Source organism: Diceros bicornis, chromosome 4 (genome assembly GCF_020826845.1).
Source record: "Diceros bicornis minor isolate mBicDic1 chromosome 4, mDicBic1.mat.cur, whole genome shotgun sequence".
NCBI lineage: Eukaryota > Metazoa > Chordata > Mammalia > Perissodactyla > Rhinocerotidae > Diceros > Diceros bicornis.
This window is the reverse complement of record NC_080743.1, coordinates 41,724,022-41,747,515: the sequence shown is the minus strand read 5'-3', so window position 1 is coordinate 41,747,515 and position 23,494 is coordinate 41,724,022. Positions and strand designations below refer to the sequence as shown.

General features: G+C 39.1%; 1 protein-coding gene across 1 annotated transcript in view; it reads left to right on the top strand.

Moving 5' to 3' along the window:
* Window positions 1-780: 780 nt before the first annotated feature.
* Window positions 781-23,494, top strand: part of LOC131401039 (mitochondrial adenyl nucleotide antiporter SLC25A24-like) — a 48,555-nt gene continuing 25,841 nt past the window's right edge. Inside the window, exons 1-5 of the mRNA XM_058535984.1 lie at window positions 781-960; window positions 5,205-5,331; window positions 6,690-6,777; window positions 12,992-13,103; window positions 17,108-17,265. Of these exons, the coding sequence (XP_058391967.1) occupies window positions 781-960; window positions 5,205-5,331; window positions 6,690-6,777; window positions 12,992-13,103; window positions 17,108-17,265 (665 nt within the window). The remainder of the gene's footprint in view (window positions 961-5,204; window positions 5,332-6,689; window positions 6,778-12,991; window positions 13,104-17,107; window positions 17,266-23,494) is intronic.

The following is a 23,494-nucleotide window of genomic DNA, read 5'->3' as shown; positions in this document are numbered from 1 at the left end:
CTTTCCCTGGATGCTGCTGATTACAGACTCCTGAATTTCTCACCAAATTTTTCCTCTAGCCCACTGACCAGCTGATCACTCCCACTATGCAAGGTGCAATGGGCTCCAAATTTCTTTGTTTATGCACTCTCAGTTTGCGTACACATTTAAATATTATATATACGAGCAATTGTCAATTCATGTTAAATATTAGAAAGCTCGTTTTTTCCCCTTATTTTTATAACTATAAAAAGAAATCCTTATATTTTCTCCTTTGGTTACTAAAGGGTTTGGATTTCAACATCCCCACGGGAATGGGAGATAAAGCCTTGGCCTACTAAGGGGAAGAGAGAACCGGCCCAGGACAGCCCCATGGAGGCTAATCTCCACCAACCTTGGCTCTGGGCACAAAACTAAAATAAATCTCCCCTAAAAATTCATAACCACGAGACTATCCTCAGCCAGTTTGGAGTTTGAATTAAGACTGTGCTGTCTGGGAATCCCCAGCCAAACATTAACCTGAAAAAAAAAAAAAAAGGCGCTCTCAAGCAGCTAAGGCCGCAGCCAAGACCGGCAGAAGCAAATCCGGAACCAGGGCTGGCTGTGGCCCAACAGGCGGGGACCCTCCTCGCCGGCTGGCCGGGAACTCAGCGGCTTGGGAGCCCGCGCGTTCCAGGGGCGGTTGCTCCGCCGGGGCAGCGCCGCTCCCTCCGAGGCTACCTGGCGGCCGGTACCGGCGGCTGCAGCTCGCCGGCAGGCGGGGCTTCCCCGCTTTTCAGGGTCCCTTGGCGCTTCGTGAGCATGCTGCGCCGGATATGGGGCTTCCTACAGCCCACCCGGGCTGGCCAGGAGTACGAATCCGACCGCCTTTTCGAAGAGCTTTTCCAGAAGCTGGACCACCACGGGGACAGGATGGTGGACATCATGGAACTGCAGAGAGGACTGGAAGCTATGGGCATCCTTCTAGGCCAGGACGAGGAGGTGGGCCACGGTGCGTTCAGGCCGTGGGGAGAGTGCGAGGCTGGAGGCCCCGCCGGAGCGGTGCCGGGGTGGGGGTGAAGCCCTTCCCGAGCTGCCCTCAGCGCTCAGAGATTCTTTCCTTGTGAGCTGCTTCACTCAAAATTACGCACTGTTGGAACACTTTCCACACGTCTGTGTCCTGTTCACACGGTGAAACATTCTGAAAACTTGACCATCTTGCCTAAGTGGGGCCCAAGCCATCAACACGGTAAAAGGTCTGCCTGTATTATTGCAAGGGTCACGAAAGGCTCCCAGTGAGTCTATGGCCTGCGCCCAAATTCGGTTAGATCTTGGGAGCTCCGAGGGTCTGCCGTCACGGCCAGTGATAGCTCATCCTGAGCTCTCCCCCAAGGGCGTCCCAGAGCTTGGGAAATGCAGTCTGCACGGCAGCTTACTCCAGAATGCTCCCCCTCAGGGCGAGTCGTCCCGCCCCAGGGCAATTTGGGGCTTTCCTGTGTGTGCACTTGCTACTCCTGATGCGGAGAGAGGGCCATGATCTGATACTAACACACTAATTACAACTCCATATTTTCAGTTTAACCTAACACTACCAAAATATCTATACTATACTATAACATTATACCATATGCTATAGTGAGGAATAATCATTAACCTTAACAAATGACCATATCAATACTCACTGTTGTATTTTCAGAGGGTCCTCACTTCCACAGCTGTATATTTAACCAGCTGACCCACCAGAGTAAAAAAATAAGTCTTTGTTTTACTTTAAGCTTCTCTAGGAGACTATCAGGCCCAGCTGCAGCATGGGAGCATGCGGACACACGTGTTTGAAAAGGGGAAAGGGACACTAGGTTTTGTAGAAATCTTTTTCTTGTGAGGAGATTGAATTAAATTCAGTAAGAGAAAATAATATTTAATAAGTTTCCATCTGGTAGGCTTGAATTGAATAATGGATGTGAGCCTCAGAACACTGAGTCCAGAAAAACATACAATCAGCACAGTAACATTTGGTGTTAAGTCCATAATTCTTAGGATTTATAAAGTGCATGCCAAAGAAATGGGGGGATAACTACCTACCTTGGATAATGCTATGTCACATTTTTCTTATGGAAATTGATGACTTGTTCCCTGAGGCTTACTCAACCACCGATGGCAGTCTTAATTATATACAACATGTATTGATTTCACTGGATTGTGTGTCCAAGGCTTTTTGCTGCATTCACTTTGCGTTATACAGAAAACAAACTGATGATATTATGCTTTCCTTCTGAATGTAGTCCCAGAATCTTATTATTCCATTTCTCTTCTCAATAAAGAGCTGGGTCCTCTGCTTCATCACTGTCCAGAGTCAGCTCTGTTTTCATTCCATTTATTCCAGTGGTTCTCAGCCAGATGTAATTTTGCCCCTCAGGGACATTTGACATTTCTGACATTTTTGATGGTTGTGACAGTGGGGGATGTGTGTGTGATACCAGCGTCTCGTGAGTGAAGGCCGGGGATGCTGCTAATACAATACACAGGATGACAAAGAATTATCTGGTCCCAAATGTAAATAGTGTTGAGGTTGAGAAACCCTGACTTATCCCAACCCCAAGCCCCTATCATTCCTTGCTCCTCCCTTCCAGTGGCTGAACATAGCTTTCACTTCAATGAGTAAATAGAGGTGAACTGCATTGAACTCCTTCAGATTTCTGGCCCTCTCATAAAGTTTCCTCAGCTGTAAAATGGGGATAATAATTGTGCCTATCTCATAGGATTGTTATGATGATTAGTGAGCAAATAAATGAAAAATACTTAAAATTGTTTACCGAGCTTAAAGCAGTTAGTAAGCCTCAATAAATTTAATACACTGACTATAATCTTACTTTTGTTTACACCCATCCTCACTTTCTTTCCTCCAGTCTGAAGGAATGACGTGTTTCTTCTCGTTTTCAAAGTTGGTTCTTCCAGTTACATTGTTGACCTCATGTCCTCTCATCTCCTTTAAAATAGGAAAAGTACAACTTCTATTATTCCCTTTCTTTGTCTTGTGTTTTCAAACTCTTCCTCTCTAATAATAGTGATCCTTCTGCGGCCCTGGTCCCCCATCTAGATATTGTCCTGTCATCTCCTCTCTGTGCAGTCAAGGCCTTTGACAGAGCTAAGTCTACACATTCTGCGTTGACTTCTCTCACTCTTCCATTGTCTGTGATGAAGCTTCCGCCTCCCTTCTTCTCTGTGAAAGGTCACTAAAGACTTCTGCATTGCTGCACCTGTGGGCTCTTTCCAGTTATTCCTTTGGCCTTTTTGCAGCATGGAACACTGATGATGACTCCCATATCCCCTCCCTTGGCACTCTACCAGCTCTCTGACTGTTGCTTTACAGATCCCTTTATGGACTTTTTTTTGGCTCACTCCTCAAATGTGAATGAGCACCAAGATTACTTTTCAAGGCTCCAACTATCATCTTAGTGTGGGTGACTCACAAATCAACAGCTATCCCCAGCTTCTGAGTCTCTCCACTTCCTTTGTGATCACAGTCTTTGTTAAGTGTTCCACCACCAAGTCACTCTAGATTCCTCCTTTTTCTTTACTCCAACATCCAGTTAATCACAGGGTCTGTGTAATTCCTTAATATATGTCATAACCAGTTCCCTTCCTCTCCATACCCACTGCTCCTGATAAGCCCAGGCCCCCACCATCTCTCACTTAAGTTACTGTAACAGTCTTAGAACCAGTCTTCCTGCCCTTCCTCTCACTATTTCTTCCTCCACACTGCCATCATATGACCCTTCTAAAAGGTACATCTGATTGTATCATGACCCTGCTTAAAATTTTTCAGGGGCTTGACAATGTCGGTGGGAAAAGTCCAAGGCTCTTAGCATGGTATAAATGGCTCTCCATGATTTCTTGGTAGGTGTTGAGGTTGGTGGGGCAGGTCTCCACCTTGCAGTTATTTGGGGATCCAAGTTCCCTTCCTCTTGTGGCTCTACCATTCTCAAGGCTCTCATCATCATTTGCATTCAGCTGGTGAAAGTGGAATGAGCATGAAGGAATATATGTAACAGGAATTTATTAGCTAGGCCTCGAAGTAGTACACATTACTTTCACTCATATTTTGTTGGAGAGATCTTTGTCACATGACCGTGCTTAACTGCAAAGGGAAACTGGGAAATGTAATCTAGCTGTGTGCCCAAAGAAGACAAGAAGGAATTTTGGTGGTCAGCTAGTGGTCTCTCCTACATCCCTCATACCCTTGTTTCTTTGCTCACCTTTTGCTATTCATTTTTAAAATACTCAACTTGAGTCACTTCTAGGCAGATTTCCCTCATCCCCTTCCCTCCTTCGGAGCATTCACATCTTTGTTCCCCACTGAGCCTTGAACATCTTCTATCAGAGTGCCTTTGGTGTCTTCCCTATTAGTCTAAGCTTCTCTAGGGCAGGGACTATGCTGATTCATTAGTTTCTCAAGCATTTAGAGCAGTTCCTTACACATTTACTGAGTGAATGAGTAAATGCATCACTATTGAGTAGAAGAGCAGACTAGCCAATTGCTCAAGTTCTTTAAAGTTCTAATACTCAAAGATTCTATGTTTTTAGTGTTAGAAATTTTACTCTAAAACTAAGGTACCGATAATCTATGGCAGAATATCTAATGTACATGAGATAAATGTACTGTTGGGGCCCAGGGAAGGCCACCCCAAAATATCTCACAATAGCATATTGATTATTTTGTATTAAAGTTAGAAGCAAAAAGGGCGTTCTGACCCTCCTGTCTCCGTTTCCTCTGAAAGCAGGAAATAAATCTCCCCTGTGAAAGGTGCTCCCCCTGTATCCTTATCACCAGAGCTAGGGGATTCAGGGCTGAGAAGCCTGTGTAAACAAACCTTGCTAATGTACTACCTCAAGCCTACACTCTGCTTAAATTCCTCACTCATTATGTACCCCAAACCTAAGTTTCTTTGTTCTGTCAATTCTGTACAAATTTATTGTTTCTTTGTGTCATAGATATAATACTGCCTACTTTGTTCACTCTCTGAGCATCATTTCTTTATGATCTCTAACATGTATGTATTGGACCGAATTTTTCCTCGGTTAATCTGGTCTTGTGTCAATTTTACTATTAGTCCAGCCATAAGAACACGAGAAGGGAAGAAAGGGGATTTTCCTTCTCCCTGACAGTTTAAATGTTTAAACACTATAATTTGTAATCTAGCTTGTCTGAATCTGTGTCTCTAATATCATTTTTTTCTCTCTTATAGATAATTTTAAAATCTATTGATATCAACACACATAATCTGCTGAACCTTGGCACATTTATGCAGTACCTTAAAGATAATGAGAAAAAAATGAAGTTGACTTTTAAGAGTTTGGACACAGATAATGATGGTTTGTTTTTATACAGTTTTCAAATATAGATATCCCAGAATTAACTATGCCTAGTAAAATTTTATTATTAGATATTTGGCTTCCCGGAAAGGTTATTAAAAACTCATTTATTTTTTATTTCTTTATTTTTATTTATTTTATTTTTTTTGTGAGGAAGATCAGCCCTGAGCTAACATCCATGCCAATCCTCTTCTTTTTGCTGAGGAAGACCGGCCCTGAGCTAACATCTATTGCCAATCCTCCTCCTTTTTTTTTTTTTTTCCTTTTTCTCCCCAAAGCCCCAGTAGATAGTTGTATGTCATAGTTGCACATCCTTCTAGTTGCTGTGTGTGGGACGCCGCCTCAGCATGGCCGGATAAGTGGTGCGTCAGTGCGCTCCTGGATCTGAGCCCGGGCCGCCAGTAGCGGAGTGCGCGTACTTAACCGCTAAGCCAGGGGGCCGGCCCCAAAAAACTCATTTATTTAATTCTGTCACTAGATTTTACTGTTATTACTTCTAAGGTATGTTTTTAAATGATGTAGTTTTTAGTTACATACTGTCTTTCAAAAATAAAACCACCAACAAAAAAAGCTGTACTCTCTTAACAATATGCTTTTTAGCTAAGGGTCTGAGGGATATTTATAACATTTTGATAAGCTTTTTACCTGAAGCTCCAAGTGGCAGTAGTGGTTAAGCTGAAAAGATCTTTTACTCATCTGAAAGATGAGTAAAAGTTAGCTAAGCGAAGATTGGGGAAGAGTGTTCCAAGCAGAGCCAATAGCTTATTGGGAGGCTGTGGTCACCCCAGGGAGCAGGTTGTGTCTGAGGAAATGGAGGAAGACCAGTGAGTCTTAAACTGAGAGCGAGGGGAAGTGTCAGAGATGAGGATAGGAAGATGGCACAGGCAACATCATGGAGGGCCTTGAGGCCTGTGAAGGTTTTTGGACTGGATCCTAAAGGGGAATGAGGTGGGAAGCCACTGAAGAGTTTTCAGCAGGGGGAATAACACTATGATATTTTTGTGGAGCATGGATTGGCATCTGAGCTAAGAGGGGACTGTGGTGATAGGAATAAAAGATTTGGGAGATATTTAGGAATAGCACAGATAACATTTGATTGAATGTTCAGGGTGAGGGAAAGGAAAGAGGCAAGAATAACTGGTTTGAGCAGTGTTGGAGGGTGATAGTATTGTTTTTTGATACAGGAAATATCATATGGGCTCTCCAATCTCTTCTTTTTATCTTGGCAAGTAAAGAAAAAATTGAGATATTGATGTTTTATGGAATGTTGCAATAATGCACTAAATGTTGCCTGACTATTTGCCTCTGCATCTTTTCACACCTTCCAGTTAATCCTTATTTTCTTTATTCCTTTAAAGGAGTGATTGATACTTCAGAAATTATCAGTGCTCTCAACTTAATAGGTATATATATTTCTGAAAAAGAGGCAGTGAAGATTCTTGAAAGGTCAGCCCTTATATATGTATATACATTTTAAAGTTATTTTTTATTTACTTTAAAACCTTTTTCATTATAAAAGTGACAACTGTGGAAACTTTAGGAAAACGTGAATAGTAGCTTATAATTATCGAGCACCAGTTTGCTAGCACTCTTCTAAGTACTTCACATATATTACCTCCTTTAATCTTCACAAGATTTTAGAGGCAAAGTCTGTTATTTTCCCCATTTCACAGATGAGGAAATTGTTGAATAGTGAGGTTAAGTAACTTACCCAAGGTCCCCATAATCCACCACTCATATGTTAACCCACTAATTTTAGTGCATGTATCTGTTGCTTTTTGTAAGATCATATACTTTTATATTATTAGTCAGTCAGTTAACCAACCAATCAAGTTATCTATCAATCAAATATTGATTGATCCTTTTTGCCAGGCATGTGGAAGCCAATGAGGATTCAGTAGTAAACAGGATGGTCTAGTGCCTGCCTTTACAGAGCTAACAGTCCATTGTTTGGGGTGGGAGGAGTGCAAACAGTAAGTAGGCAGTTGCATTATGGCAAAGGTTATGATAGGAATATATAAGAAAGCAACAAAGAAAGGTATCTTTTATCAGGAAATATTATCAAGAATGCAGAATTTTATCAAACTGTACTGCTTTTTTCATCTGATCTATTCATATAATGAATTATAGTAATAGATTTTCTGACATCAAACATTCCTGGGATAAGGCTAACTTGTTATGAACTACTTCATACAGGGAAACATACAGAACAATAAAGAGAATAATATAACAAACAACAATACCATCTCTAGATTTGTCATATTTAACATTTTGCCATATTTGGTTCAGATTTTTTCAAATAAATAAAATATTATAGACAGCTGACGTTTTCAGTGTATTCTTTAAACTCATTTCCTTCTTCCTGCCAAAAGTAACTACTATCCTGAATTTATCATTCCTATACAGATTTTTATCTTTGTATGTTTTACTATTTACATACTCTTAAAATATATGATATAGTTTCTCATGTTTTAAGACCTTATTTAAGTAATGGCACACTGCATCTTTTTTTTAAATTACATTTTTCTATACCTTCTATTTTTTGAGGTTTGTTGATATTGATGCATGTAGTTCTAGTTCAATCGTTTTAGCAACTGTATGAGTTCTATTTAATAAATATAATTCAATTTACTTATGAATTCTCCTGATGATGGTCATTTAGGTTTTTAAAAAATTTTTGTTTTGTTACTAATACAAAACAATGCTGCAATGAATATTCTTGTGTACATCTCCTTGTATATTACTTGCAGTGGAGTTGCTTATAGGGTATAGGGTATGCAAATAGCTAATTTTAATTAGGTATTCCAAATTGTTCTCCAAAGTGATTGCACCAATTTAGTGTCGTTCTAGAAATGTATTTCCTTTCCAATACTGGATACGTAGTCTTCTAATATTTTAATATTTTCCAAACTCATGGGTCAGAAATATTGCCCTGTTGTTTTAATTTAATTTAATTATATTCATCATTACTAGTGAGTCTGAGTATCTTCATGTATTTGTTGGCCATTTGGATATTCATTTTCTGAGAGTTACCTAGTCATGTCTTTCACCTGTTTCTCAGCTGGATTAGTTCTTTTTCTTAATGGCTTGTAGGCATTCTTTCTAAATTCTGGATATTAATCTCATGTTGGTTATATGCATTGCAAATGTGTTTTACCAACTTGTTGCTTATTTTTAAATTCATTTTTAGGTGTTTTTTTGTCATCGTGCAGAAGTTTTAAATTTTAATGTAGTCGTGTCTGTCCATCTTTTTGTTTTACTGATGTCCTTTTAACATCTTGAGAAGTTTTTCCTTGGGGCATAAAGATATTAATCTATATCTCATTTAAAAATTTTTATATTTTGCATTTACTTCTTTAATTCATCTGTAGTTGATGTTTGTGTAGGATGTGAAATAGGGGTCCAATTTCATTTTTTTCCATATAGTCAGTTGTTCTATCACCATTTACTGACTGGTCTCTCCTTTTCCCACAGATTTGAAATGCTTACCTCTGTCATATATTAAGTTTCCATTTGTGTATAGGTGTGTTTCTGGTCTTTTTATTCTATTACTTTGGTTGTTGTCTATTATGTATCATGTCCACATGTCTTAATTACTATCACTTTAGAATACATCTTCGATATCTGGTCTTACTTTCTTCATCTTCAACAGTGTCAGTGCTATTCTTGGCTGTTTGCTCTTCTATATGAATTTTAGAGTCATCTTATTTAGTTAACGTACACACATGTGCACGTGCACACACATACCCACACTCATGCCCTCACATAACCCTTTTGGAATTTTGATTGTAATTGCATTGAATTTATAGATTAATTTGGGGGAGAATTGATATATTTATGATGTTAAATCTTTTGTTCCATGAACAGTATATATGTCTTCATTTATTTAGATGCTCTTTTATGTCTTTTAATAAAGTTTTATATATTCTCTGTAAAGGTCTTGTATAACTTTTGTTGGATTTATTCATAGAAACATGTTTTGTGGCTATTATAAGTATATTGATGAATTTGATTTGCTATAATTTCATTTAGAGCTTTTGTTTTTTTTGTTTTTTTTTAAACATATGATTTTTTTTTTTTTTTGGTGAGGAAGATCAGCCCTGAGCTAACATCCATGCCAATCCTCTTCTTTTTGCTGAGGAAGACTGGCCCTGAGCTAACATCTATTGCCAATCCTCCTCCTTTTTTTTTTTTTTTCCCTTTTTCTCCCCAAAGCCCCAGTAGATAGTTGTATGTCATAGTTGCACATCCTTCTAGTTGCTGTATGTGGGACGCCACCTCAGCATGGTGGGACAAGTGGTGCGCGCCGGGGATCTGAACCCGGCTGCCAGTAGCAGAGCACGTGCACTTAACCACTAAGCCACGGGCCGGCCCCTAGAGCTTTTGTATTCACATTAATAAGTCATGCTAAACCAAGGGTTAAGATGGAACGCTGAAACCTTTCCGTGGTCTACAGGGCTCTGCGTGGTCTGGTCCCTGCCTACCTCTCTAGCCTCATCATCTCTTCAACTCTCTTTCTACTCTGTGCTCCAGGCCACCTGAGCTTCTTTCAGTCTTTAAAAAAACCATGGTGTCTCTTTCCTTCAGGCCTTGTACAAACTGTTCTCTCTCTGCCTGAAATACCCTTCCCAGCTTCTTCACTTGATTATCTTCTACCTATTTCTTAGGTCTCAGTTTATATGTGACTTCAACCTCTGGAACTTCTTTGATCTTGCTGGCATTTGCTTTTACAGAAACTTTACAGAGGCTTGTTTGTTATACTCTCTGTTCCCACTAGACTGTAAGCTTCATGAAGACAGAGACCAAGGTACATTACCCACTGTTTTATACTCAGTGCCTAGCACAGTGTCTGGCACATACTAACAGTTCAATATGTACATGTTTTCTGATTGATTTAATGTTGTCACAAAAGCCAAGGGTGGAGAGTGTCAAATTTAACAGAAAAAAAACAGCAACATAAATATTGAAAAATATCCATTGGATCTGGCATTTGGAAGATTTCTGGAGATCTCAGTGAAAGCAGTTTCAGTAGGATGGTAAAGGGTTAAGTCAGATAGCATAGGGCTATTGAATGAATGAGAGGTGAGGATTCGGGGACTGTGAATGTGGTTTGCTGATTAGAGAAATTTAGATAAGAAGGAGAAGACAACTAAGCAAGTCTTTTTAAATTTTCTTTTTATTATTTTTTTAAGGATAGGAGAGATTTGTGGAGAAGTGGCCATCAGAGAGGGAGCTGTTGGATGTGTTGTAGAGAGAGGAGATAACTGATTGGGAGGGGATAGGACCAACAGCTAAGAGAGAGTTAGAGAGAGAGAGAGTCCTTGAATAGGAGTCAACATTTCATTCTCTGAGTCTAGAGCACAGGAGGTAAGGATGAAAGTGGGTAGAGAGAAATTTATTCATTCACTCAACAAATATTTATTGAATGCCTGACATTCATCTAGCTGCGGGGGATGTAGTAGTGAAGGAAACAGGCAAAAAGTCCCTGCTCTGTGGAGCTCACAATAAACAAGAGGAGAAAACAATAAACTAGATAAACAAACTATGTTAGATGGCGATAAGTGATAAGGGAAAAATAAAGCTGGGGAGGGAAACAGTATGTGTGTGTGAGTGGTAGGGGGCTGCAATTTTAGATGGGTGATCAGGGAAGGCCTTAAAGGTGACATGTGAGTAGCGATCTGAAGGGGGTGTAAGAAGGAGCCATGACGATCTTTGGGAGAAGAGCCTTCCAGGCAAAGGAAATAGCAAGAGCAAAGGCCCAAGGTGGGCAGTGTATCTGACAGGGTCAGGGCATTGAAAGGGGGCCGGTGTGTTCGGAATAGAGTGAATGAGGAAGAGGGTAATAGAAGATGAGCCGTAAGAGGTACCAAGAGTCAGATCACATAGGATCTTGTGGGAAATTATAAGGACTTTGGTTTTAACTCTGATAAGTCACTGGATGGTTTTAAACAGAGGTGTAACATGATCTAAGGTTTTAGCGGTCTCATTCTGGCTGATGTGTTGAGCATAGTTTGTGAGGGACAAGAGTGGAAGCAGGGAGACCAACCAGGACAGTTTCACAATAATACAGACAACATTTGAGGGTGGCTTGTACCAGGATGGAGGAGGTAAGTAGTGATTAGATTCTGGATGCATTTTGAAATTCTGACAGGACTTACTTCTGGATCATGTGTGGGGTATAAAAGAAAGAGAGGAGTCAAAGATAATGCCAACATTTTTGGCCTGAGCCTTTAGAAGAATGGAGTTGCCATGTATTGAGATGGGTAAGAATATGAGAAAAGCAGGTTTGGGATGGGGTGGATATCAGAGTCCAGGTTTGTTCTTGTTAGTTTCAGATGCTAATCAGACATCCAAGTAGAGATGTCAAGTAGGCAACTTGAAATAGGAGTCTGGGGTTCAGAGGAACACTTAGGCTAGAGATTTGAGTCCTGGGCTTATAGATGGTATTTAAAGCCACAAGACTGGAAGAGATGACCAATGACCACCAAGTCCTGGTGTTCTCTAATGTTAAGAGGCAAGGGAGAAGGGGGGAAACCAGTGAAGGAGATGAAGAAGGAGCAGCCAGAGAGAAAGGAGGAATCGGGATAAATCTCTGTCCTGGAAGCCAAATGAAGAAAATGTTTCAGGGAGGAGACAATTATCTTTGCCAAATGCTGGTGTTGGGCTAACCCATCAAGATGGAGAATAGGCCACTTATTTAGCACTGTCAAGGCCACTGATGGAGTAATGGTGGTGAGAGCCTGATGGGAGTGGGTTCAAGAGAGAATGAGAAGGAGAAATTGGAGTCAGAAGAGAGACAACTCTTTAAGGAGTTTTACTGCAAAGGCAGAGAGATAAAGGGTGATAATGGGGAAAATGGGGTCAAGAGATATGTTATTTAAAGATGAGAATGCTTGAACACTTATGTTTTGGGGAGAAATAGGGGACAATGTGGCCTGAGAGTGAATGTCAGGAATTGATTTGGTGGCTTGAGGAGATATATGAAGGTTAGCAATAGTCATTGAGGAAAATGAGAAAGGGAGCTAACACAAGAACTTGAAATTTTGGGAAGCTCACACTTAGCAAGCGATATATTTCACTATGTTGCTTCAGATTCTTAATTTCATTCAGGGATTTGAGAAATTCCCTGATAAGAATTCTTAAAATTCTTTAAAATTACTAAAATTGTCTTGATTACTATTATTTAATATTAATGGAAATTATATTTACATGGATATTTGGGTTTCTTATGCTATTTTTGTTATTGGATACTTCATATCCATAAAAATGGAAATTGTCCTTTAAGATCTGTAACTAAAAAGGGTAATTGTCAGCCATCATTCTGTTGCTAGAAAAGTTACAAGATGAGGTTACGCGATGGGAAGAAGGCTGGGATGCAAGAATACTGACTTACAGTTCTTTGTAATTTACAAGGCCATTATATGTATAATCTCATTTAATACTCTAATAGCTCTGTATTGTAAGAATTATTCCCATATAAACTGAAGTTTAGGTATACAAGATGCATTCTCTCCATCACAAATGTAACAATGGGTAGAGCTCAACTATAACCCAAATTTTCTGACTTTAAGAGTATAAGCTGTCATTTTGATAAAGCTTTTTGAAATTTATGAATCATAATTTATATTTGAGCATATTCTTTTTTAAAAAAAATATATAGCATGGACATTGATGGGTCAATGACAGTGGACTGGGATGAATGGAAGAAGTATTTTTTATTTAAACCTGCAAGAAATGTTGAGGAAATTGCCCGTTACTGGAACCGTTTTACTGTAAGTGGCCTTTTTTTAAATATTTGTATAGTTTATGCTGTGAGTCATGGGCATAAAATGTAATGCGTTATAAACTGCTAGAAAATTATGGCTCCAAAAAGTTAGCTAGTGAGGTTTTGTTGATTAAATAAGTGATATTGTAGAATGTTGTTTCCTCAGAAATTTGTATGATGCCAAATATTGGAAATGGCGTATAATAACTACTTCAACCAAGTTTCAACTTGTAAAAGGCACCCATGTGTTGAGAATAACTATATGCTTAAGCTCCTACTCAGCACCATCATTCTGTATTATAGTTGCTTATTTTCTTGCCTGAGAGTAGGGACTGTGAATTGCTGATTGCTGTGTCATACAGTACTTTCCCAATAAATATTTGTTGGATGAATGAATAAACCATAACTGGAATTCTTTTGAAAGAATGCCAAGGTTCTAGTTTTTTTCATATTCATATCTATCTCGTAGTCTGCATAGCTCTCATCTCCTAGTGCATTTAGAGATTTATGCTTCATAGTTTCTTAAAATTTTCAAAATTTCTTGAAATTTTTGTTTAGTAACTCCAAATTATAATCTACACTGTTCTACAACTCTTTGAGTTAGGGATTATTTTTCCTACATTATGGATGAGAGAGTTTAAGTAATTGGCTTTCTTAGAGGTAAGTAGGCTAGTGGAACATTTAAAGATCATGAACTCTAGAATCATATTACCTGGGTGTGCTTCTTAGTGCCCCTACTTAACCCTGTGACTTTGAGAACATCATTTAACCTTTCTAAGCCTCATTTTTTCAGCTATAAAGTAAGGATGATCATAATATTCCCTACCACGTAGAGTTGGTGTGAGGATTAATGAGACAATCCATGTAAAATACTGAGCGCAATGCCTGGCAAACAGGAATTCCTCAGTGAATGCTGGTAGATGGTCAAGAACAAGGACTCGAGCTAGTCTGCTTGGGTGCACGTTTTGGCTCCACTCCTAAAAGCAAGGTGATCTCCCGCTAGCTTAGTTTCCTAATGTTTGTAAAATGAGGCTAAGAATAGTACACACTCCTTAGATTGCTGTGAGGGTTAAACTAGTTAATATATGTAAAGCACTTAGAACAGCGTCTGACACACGTTAAGCACTATATGCATTAGCTCTTATCATTATTATTGGTAGAAAATAAAGGAATTTGAAACGTGTATTTCAAAGCTTGTGAGTTCTATTGTTTCTTTATGAAATCTCTATATATCTTTCTTTCATTTTTTTTTTTTTTTTTTTTTTTTTTTCTGAGGAGATCAGCCCTGTGCTAACATCTGCCAATCCTCCTCTTTTTTTGCTGAGGAAGACTGGCCCTGGGCTAACATCCGTGCCCATCTTCCTCCACTTTATATGGGACGCCGCCACATCATGGCTTGCCAAGCAGTGGGTTGGTGTGCGCCAGGGATCCAAACCGGAGAACCCCGGGCTGCCGCAGCAGAGCGGGTGCACTTAACTGCTTGCTCCACCGGGCCGGCCCCTCTTTCTTTCATTTTTCTTTAACACGTGGACTTTCTTTTAATAGTCTATGTGTCACTACCCCATTCTCTCTCTCACAACCCCCTTAATCCCAAGATGCCAAAATTAAATATACAAAAGCTAAGTCTAACCTAACTGCTTTTACCTACCTTCTAAGGAAGTTGAACTAAGTGAAAAAGGAGTTTTGTATGAGGCTCTGCAGCTTTTCCTGTATCTGTAAGATTCCTGTGGGAAAGGGAGATGATCAGTAGGGTCACATTACTATTGACGGGTAGAAAAACCTAAGACATTCCATTATCACCTTAGCTTTAGTAGTGTATCTTCTTTACTCTTTCCATGATGCTTGTGAGACTCTTTAGTTACCAACATTCTCTTAATAAATAGGTAATCATTAAGAGAAGATTTTATCCTTTTGGTAGCATTCACTCTGTACCCTTCCTTTTAAGGATGATTAAAGGAAATTCAAGTCAATGAAAAATACATGTATTGTATGCCTACTATAGAATAAATTTTCTGTTTCCTAATGAAGATAAAAGGCAAACAAGCATGGAAAATTGCTGCTTTGAAAACTAAATGACATAGTGTCTATGATAACTTAATAAAGTAATGTAAATTGAACTCAATAAACTGCCTTTTTGGGTATAGCACTAACAAAGGGTGCTCCATTTGTTCCAGAGGCAGGTCCACTATTTGCCTTATAGTAATTTCACAAGAAACAAATATGCTTGGCGCTGTAATTGTACAGCACAAGATGGACAGCAGCCAGTTTTTCAGGGTGGAATACAGAGTGCAGGCTCTGGAGTCAGGCTGCTTTGGTTCAGATCCCAGCTCTACCACTTACTACCTGGGTGAATTGAGGTAAATTATTTAATCTCTCTGAGCCTCAGTTTTCTTAACTGTAAAATTGGGATTATAATACTTACTTCCCTTAGAGTTATTATGAAAAATAAAGATGGCACATATAACTGTTTAATATAGTGCTGGCTTTGCTCTGTAAATGTTAGTTTTTGTTTATTAAACAGATATTGAGCTATTTCCTAGTCACATTATTGCTAACGACTATGCACAGCCAAGCTCTTGGAGGCCTAAATTGCTATCAAACAATCTATATTTTACAATTAATAATATCAGTAACTAACATTCACTGAGTGTTTTTTAGTGGCAAGCATTGTGCTAAATGCTTTATATGCTTTAAGTTATTTATTCTTAATCCTACAAAGTTAGGTATTAGTATTGTCTCCACTTTGCATTTGAGGACACTACATTCCAGAGAGTTCATTCAATTAGGAGTAAGGGAAGTCAGGATTTGAATCCCATTTGACTGCTGAGCCCAGGTCCTTAATCATGATGTATGTGATCAACCTTTTAGACCCTCAAAAAACACTACTTATGATATATGTACAGTAGAGCTTATTATCTGCTTTGGGCACTACATGGGAAGGCTTAGGTTTTTGTCAATTCCACTATAGGTAAGGACGTAAAAGCAAACTGCTTCTAAATGTATGGTGTATATTTTATATTTGTTTTGTTAGAGGTAGAGGGTCTGACTGAAGATAATGTAAGGATCTACTAGATCTTGAACACTAAGGATGCTTTTACGTTATTGCCAATTAAATAGCTATAATCTCACTAGTAGTTTGTGTAGCCTGTATTTCACTATAGCTAAAAATATTTATTAGAACTTGACAGATTGTTCTTTTTTCTTTTTTTTAAAGATTTTATTTATTCATTTTTTTCCCCCCAAAGCCCCAGTAGATAGTTGCATGTCATAGGTTCACATCCTTCTAGTTGCTGTACGTGGGACTCGGCCCCAGGCTGGACGGAGAAGTGGTGCCTTGGGGCGCGCCCGGGATCCGAACCCGGGCCGCCAGCATCAGAGCGCGCGCACTTAACCGCTAAGCCACGGAGCCGGCCGACAGATTGTTCTTTTTATATTCAATCTTAGACAAATAATTTTAAATTGAAAATGGTATATATTTTAAAATGGTAAATGTAAAGATTATCCTAAACATGATAAAAATAGTTATTATTATTTTACAATTGACAGAATTTCAAGCTAATTTATGAGTTATTTAAAATTATACTGCTTGGTGAAGTACAAAATTCTAGGAAAGGCTGATATTAATTTGCTGTGGAGCTGAGATATATAAAACGTTATTTAAGGGGCTGGCCCCATGGTAGTGGTTAAGTTCAGTGTGCTCCACTTCGATGGCCCAGGTTTGCGGGTTTGGATTGCAGGCGTGGACCTACACCCACTTGTCAGCCACGCTGAGGTGGCGACCCACATACAAAATAGAGGAAGATTGGCATGGATATTAGCTCAGGGCTAATCTTCCTCAAGTGGAAAAAAAAAAAGAGGAAGATTGGCAACAGATGTTAGCTCAGGCCAAATCTTCCTCACCAAAACAAACAAACAAACAAAAAACGTTACTTAGATCTTATAAGGAGATAACATATTCATTGGAGATTATCTAATTATAATGTTATTTGTTTATTTATTTTGTTTTAATAGGGAATTGATATGGGAGATAGATGGACTTTTCATAGTTTAATTGATGAAGAAAGAAAATCTGGCCTGTTAGGGAAGTATCTGTTGGCTGGAGGCATAGCGGGTACTTGTTCTCGAACGTGCACAGCACCATTAGAGCGTCTAAAAACCCTAATGCAGGTGTGTTGCATAGTTCATGTGCATGTTTTTGAGCGATGTGAATAATATTTGATGCTTTTCAAAAGAAGGATTTCAGAGGTCTTAACACTATTCCTTGATATTCTCATGTGCAAATTACTTCATTGCCAGTTATCTCCTGGACTCATTTATTCAATAAGCTGCCAGGCACTCAACTCATTTTTAGGGTACCAAAAAGCAAATAATGCACCATTCTCATCCATATGAATTTTGGAGTTTAGTGATGGAGACAGATATGTAAACAAATAATTAAACACAATCTAATAATCTGGCACTAGTGTTCTGGGGAGGGCAAAAATTAGGGAAGTCTCCTTGTGTGTGTGTGTGTGTGTGTGTGTGTGTGTGTGTGTGTGTGAAGGCTAGACAATACTTTGATTTTCTCCATGGGTTGGAAATTGTGATACCAAGAGACAGATACTGGTCAAAGAATTACACTCCTTTATTCCGTATCAAATACGGGGCTCTGCAGGTGGAGTTCTTCAATTGTCTGAAGAGTTTTGGGTCCTAGAGCTGTTGTAGTCCCTTTGAAGATGGTACGGGCAATGGGGGATTGCCCGAGCCTGGCAGCCAAGTCTCTGTGGTTATGACTGTCCGACTGAAACAAGGGGAGAAGGGATTCCGCTCTTTTCGTTTTTCTACTCAAGGCAGAAATTATGGGCCTATGACAACATTCAGTCACTATCTCCTTTTACCTTTTTTGGGTCATTAAAGAACAAACTTCTTTCAATTTTTATAGCACTATACAAAGCAAGGAAGCCTGTCTGGCTGCTGGTATTTTGGGTTCAAAGCAGGGGAAAGGAGCAGAAGGCCTACTGTCCATTGTGCATATTTTTTCACTTAATTCATTTGTTTTCAGTCCCATGCCTCACTGAATTCTTGAATTCCATATTCCTGAATCAAGAGCCTCTTCGCTTTCTCCAGAGAATAAAGCCTCAGGGGTTTTTAAGGGCAAATTGACCTCTGTGTGCATTCCCCTCTACAGACACTTAAGTTGTAACTTTTACTCTGCTATATCAGTTATCACTTTTCCATTTGCTTTCCATCTCCCCCAAATCTGTTGAAATCACTAGTACACTTTTTTCTTGTATATTAATAATGACCACATAATTTTCATTTGAACCAAGACATTTTTAAAAGTGAAAGGGGGGTGCTTAATAATCATGGAGGGACGACTTTGGGGTAAACTTACAGCCACCCTAGTTATTGCCTTCTTTATTACTTGACTATCGTTTTTTGTGGTTTGGGGAGGAAGAGGAAATAAACATGTGTGGTCAATCTACCATTTTTACTGAAAGTCAATTTCTTGCATGTTTAAAAATTATTTTATTTTGCCTTTCCCCTTGATTGGCAGTTTGTCTGAGTATGGACACCAAGGTTAAAAATGCTTTCCCTCAGAACTTTTAAGGCGTTACTCTACTATTTTCTAGCATCCAGTGTTACTTCTGAGAAGTCTGATGCCACTCTGATTTATAGTTGCCCTGGTTTTCCTCTGGAAAGTTTTTAGTCATGGCTCTACACTGGGCGTTCTGAAATTGTACAATGTAAGTTTAGGTAGGTTCTTTTTTTGTCCATTGTGCTTGATACTTGGTGGGCTCTTGCCAACTGTAAACTTATATCTTTCCTCAGCATTAGTATATTCTATTATTTCTCTCTTAATTTTCTTCCCTCCATTTTCTCCCTCCTGGAATTCTTATTAGTTGGATGTTGTACCTCCTGGATTGACCCCCATACACCTGATCTGTTCATAAATATTTTGTTTTCTTTTTTTTTTTTGCTGAAGAAGATTCACCCTGAGCTAACACCTGTTGACAATCTTCCTCTATTTTGTATGTGAGCCGCCGCCACAGCATGGCCACTGATGAGTGGTGTAGGTCCATGCCTGGAAACCAAACCTGGGCTGCTGAAGCAGAGCATGTCAAACTTAACCACTAGGCCACGGGGGCTGGCCCCATAAATATTTTTCTAGCACTATGTTGTTTTACTCAATATTCTGGGAAATTTCTTTGATCATAGTTTTAAACCTTTTTATTGAACTTCTTATTTCAGCAATCACATTTTTAATTTCCAAGAGCTCTTTTTATCCCTTTGATTGTCCCTTTTCAGAGTATCTTTTTCTTGTTTGGTATTTTTTTATTGGTTAAATATCATCTTGATTCTTTCTGAGGATATTCGAGGTTTCCTTATATTATTTTGTCTTAGTTAACTGTAGTTTCCTGAATTGCCACTATTTTCTCTGGAATTAGTTATTCTGTTTATCTTAGTTTTAGATTTTTATGCTGCATTCCTCTCCCTGTATATATGGTGATTCTTTATTGTTCTTTCATATTCAAAATGAAGGACTGGATATTTTAGGTCACTGGTATAGATTTCCTCTGCCATTAGTTGTGTTTTCTAGCTATGTTTCTCCCACAGAATTTTTAAAATTGAGAGATAATTGACATATAACCTTATATTACTTTCAGGTGTATAACATATAATTTGATACATGTATGTATTACAAAATGATCACCACAATAAGTCTAGTTAACATCCATCACCACACATAGTTACAACTTTTTTTCTTGTGATAAGCACTTTTAAGATAAGCACTCTACTCTCTTAGCAACTCATAATTTGTGTTATAAAAGGAATTTACACATCCTGTTTATTTGTATTCTCTCCTGTCACCAAGGGAACCAAGGAATGACCACAAGAACTAAATTTCCTGTGAATTAGTTACTTGAAAACTCCACAAGTTTTTTGTAGCCTCATTGTTTCTTTTGCCATCTTCTCTTTCCCTCTATGCATGGGAGGCTCCTGCTTCTGCATTCTGCCACACTCCCTCAGACCTCTCTCACTGAGGGTGAGATACCAGGGCCAGGGTGCAGGGACCCCTCCCAGGTTTTGCCCTTCCCTTGCAGCTCTCTCACTTTTTCCTTTATATGTCTTGAGGCCCCAAATTTGTATACTCTTGGTGAATTGAACCTTTTATCATTGTGAAGTGACCCTCTTTATCTTCATAAACACTTTTAGTTCTATTCTATCTGACATTAATATAGCCACACTCCCCTCTCCTTGTTGGGATTTGTGTGATGTATCCTTTGTCACCCTTTTATTTTCAAACTTTCTGTATTTATATGTTTTAGATAAGTCACTTACAGCATACGGTTGAATTTTGTCATATCTTTAACTGAAAGATTTATTCCATTTATAGTTAATATACTTATTAATATTTTTATTTAAAGCTACCATCTTATTTTATGCTTTTTATTTGCCTTGCCTATTCTAAGATTCTCTTTCTCCTTTCTTGCCTTCTATTGTATTTTAAAAAATCCTTCTGGTTTTTTCCCCTCCATTAGTTTTTTTGTTTGTTTTTAAAATATCACTTGTAGTGATAATTTGGGGACTAGGATGATGATATCCAACTTCAGACTAGATTTTTGTTTGTTTCTGTCAGGTACCTGGGAGTGCTGTCCATCTGGGATCACTTTAATTCAAGTTCAAGTCTTGAAGTTCCCTGGATGGCCCAGGTGATACAAAGCCATGCAGCGAGTCCTTGCAGAGGCTGCTTTCTTCCCATTTACCCTTACCATGAGGGTATAGCCCTGCAAAGCCCCAATTTAAAGTGGAGGTGGTTTGTCAGAGGCCTATACCTTTGGTGGGCGTGAGCTTTCTCTTTTGTTCTCTGTTAACCCTGTGAAGCCACCAAAACAACAACTTAATTTCACAATTGTTTCTTCTGTATCCAAAATACACTTGAGTACTTGTCTTACCTTTCTGGGTTTTCTCCTTCTCTCCTAGATATTGGCCCTGTAATATGTCTCTGTCTTGTTAGCTCATGGGTACCTTTAAGAAAAATACATTTCATCAGCTTTTTCAGTTGTCCTTAGTGGGAAGTTCAGTCCTAATTACCTAGCTTGCCATTACCACAAGTGGAATTCTATGTATATCTTAAGGCTTTTGATATTTTGTCATATTTTCCTCCAGAAAGGTAATACTAATTTATACTTTTCCTAGTAACTTATGTATTACCTGTTTGCCTGTATCCTCACCAACACCAGGTAATAGTTTATAAAAGATCTTGCTGGCAAGAGAGATAATAAGTGGTGCACCAAAACTTTCAGGAGGATCTAAAAACTGGAGTGAATCCTGTCACTTATATATACATATATGTTTTTTTTTTGTGAGGAAGATAGCCCTGAGCTAACATCCATGCCAATCCTCCTCTTTTTGCTGAGGAAGACTGGCCCTGGGCTGACATCTGTGTCGATCTTCCTCCACTTTATGTGGGACGCCGCCACAGCATGGCCTGACAAGCGGTGCCTCGGTGCGAGCCCGGGATCTGAACCTGGGCCGCCGCAGTGGAGCGCATGCTCTTAACCGCTATGCCACCAGGCTGGCCCCTTGTCACTTATATTTTTATCTTACTAATGGCATTTATGACTACCTAGGAGAGAGTTGAAGTATATCCTTTTCAAAATTATCAGTGTTGTTAATATTATATTCCATTCTATAATCATATTTATATCCTCTATGTTTTATCAATAGGATTATTTTAACTGTTTAAAATCAATAAATAGCATTTATGTTCTTATGATGATATAAATATTATTCATTGTAAAGCCAAGTGCTGTGCCAGAAAAATATTTCTTTCTCTATGGATCTAATGCCATACCTCCTGGTGGTAGATTGTTTGCAAAGATAGACTCCATAATTCTTCCCATCCTTGTTAGCACACTCTTTGCAATGTGACTTTGCTACTCCTCCTATCAAGAGGTGGAGTTTATTTTTCCATCCCTTGAATCTGCGTTGGCCTTGTTCAGGGACTTCTAAGCCTAGGCTTCAAGAGATCTTGCAGCTTTTGCTCTTGCTTTCTTAATGCCTTGAGACCATCATGCAAAGAAGCCTGGACTAACCTATTTGAAAATAAGAAACCACATGGAGAGAGAGAGGCTCAGCTAACAGTAAGCACCAATCACCAGCCATATGTTTGAAGCCATCTTGGACCATCCAGCTCTAGTGAAATTGTCAGATGACTACAGCCACATAAGTGACCAGAGGAAAGAATAGCAGAAGAACCACCTAGTTGATCCCAGTCCAAATTGCTAATCCATAGAATCACAAGCAAATGAAATGGTTGTTGTTTGAGCTACTGAGTTTTGTAGGGTGGTTTGTTACACAGCAATAGTTAACTGATATACCTTTTTATGTCACTCGAAGGAGAATATTTTGATTACATTATTACATTATGACTTGACTCTATAGGAGGAATGGTTTAAAAAATATTTAACAATCTGTGTAGACTAAAGAATGCCACAAAGGCTACAGTACCAATAAATGGCCATGTAAGGTAACTTTTGGAGTGCACTGGCTGGTGGTGGTCTGTCACAGCTCTGGGGTCAAATGGATACCTAGCATTTGCCTTTCAGGGTGCAAATGTCACCTTCAGGGGCGTTTTCTCCCCTGTCTTTGTCTGAACTTGCTCTGAACTGACATGAGAGGGTGGTTGGCTGGTAGGAAGGCAGGTATGTAGACTGGTTAGTGGTCACCTGGGCAGGCATCCCTTCAAAGTGGAGTCCACCTGGGACTCCCTGGAGCCAAAGTGACTGGTGCAGTAGGGGGTGGGTATGCAAGGGCTCAGCTCAGTGACTATGTACCAGCCAGTCTAGAAGTATTTCCTTATTTTATATATTGGTTGAATATCAGCCCTCCTATACAGATTTATTGCACAATTAAAGCAAACATTTATTATTGTGGCTGTACTATACAGGTATCATTCTGAGTTTACATGTCTTTCTTCAATAGTGAGTTGGTAATTGTCTTCTGGCTGCAGCTAACTTAGTGATTATCCTCATTCTGGTTCTTGGATTTTTGTTTTTTCATTTTTTGGTCATTTTTTCCACCTTTCCTCTTCATATATGTATTGCATGGAGCCTTCTGGTCCCCTCCACATTTAGTAAGCATCCAACTGTCTTACTGCAAGGGGTGCCTTCCCAGGTCCCCTAAAAACAAATAGCTCTTTAGTGCTTCTTATTTTTAAACCACTTTTGCATCTTCTCTTACTGGACTATATTCGTTGAATTTGTCTTTTTTTCCTCCCGTTGTCTTCAATCACATGCTGGATCACATTGTTCTGGGCTTAATTTTTCTTATGTTATACTCAGTATATTCAATGTACCAGGCACATTCTCTGATGCTGTCTCAAGGCTAAACTGAATATCTCTTTTCCGATAT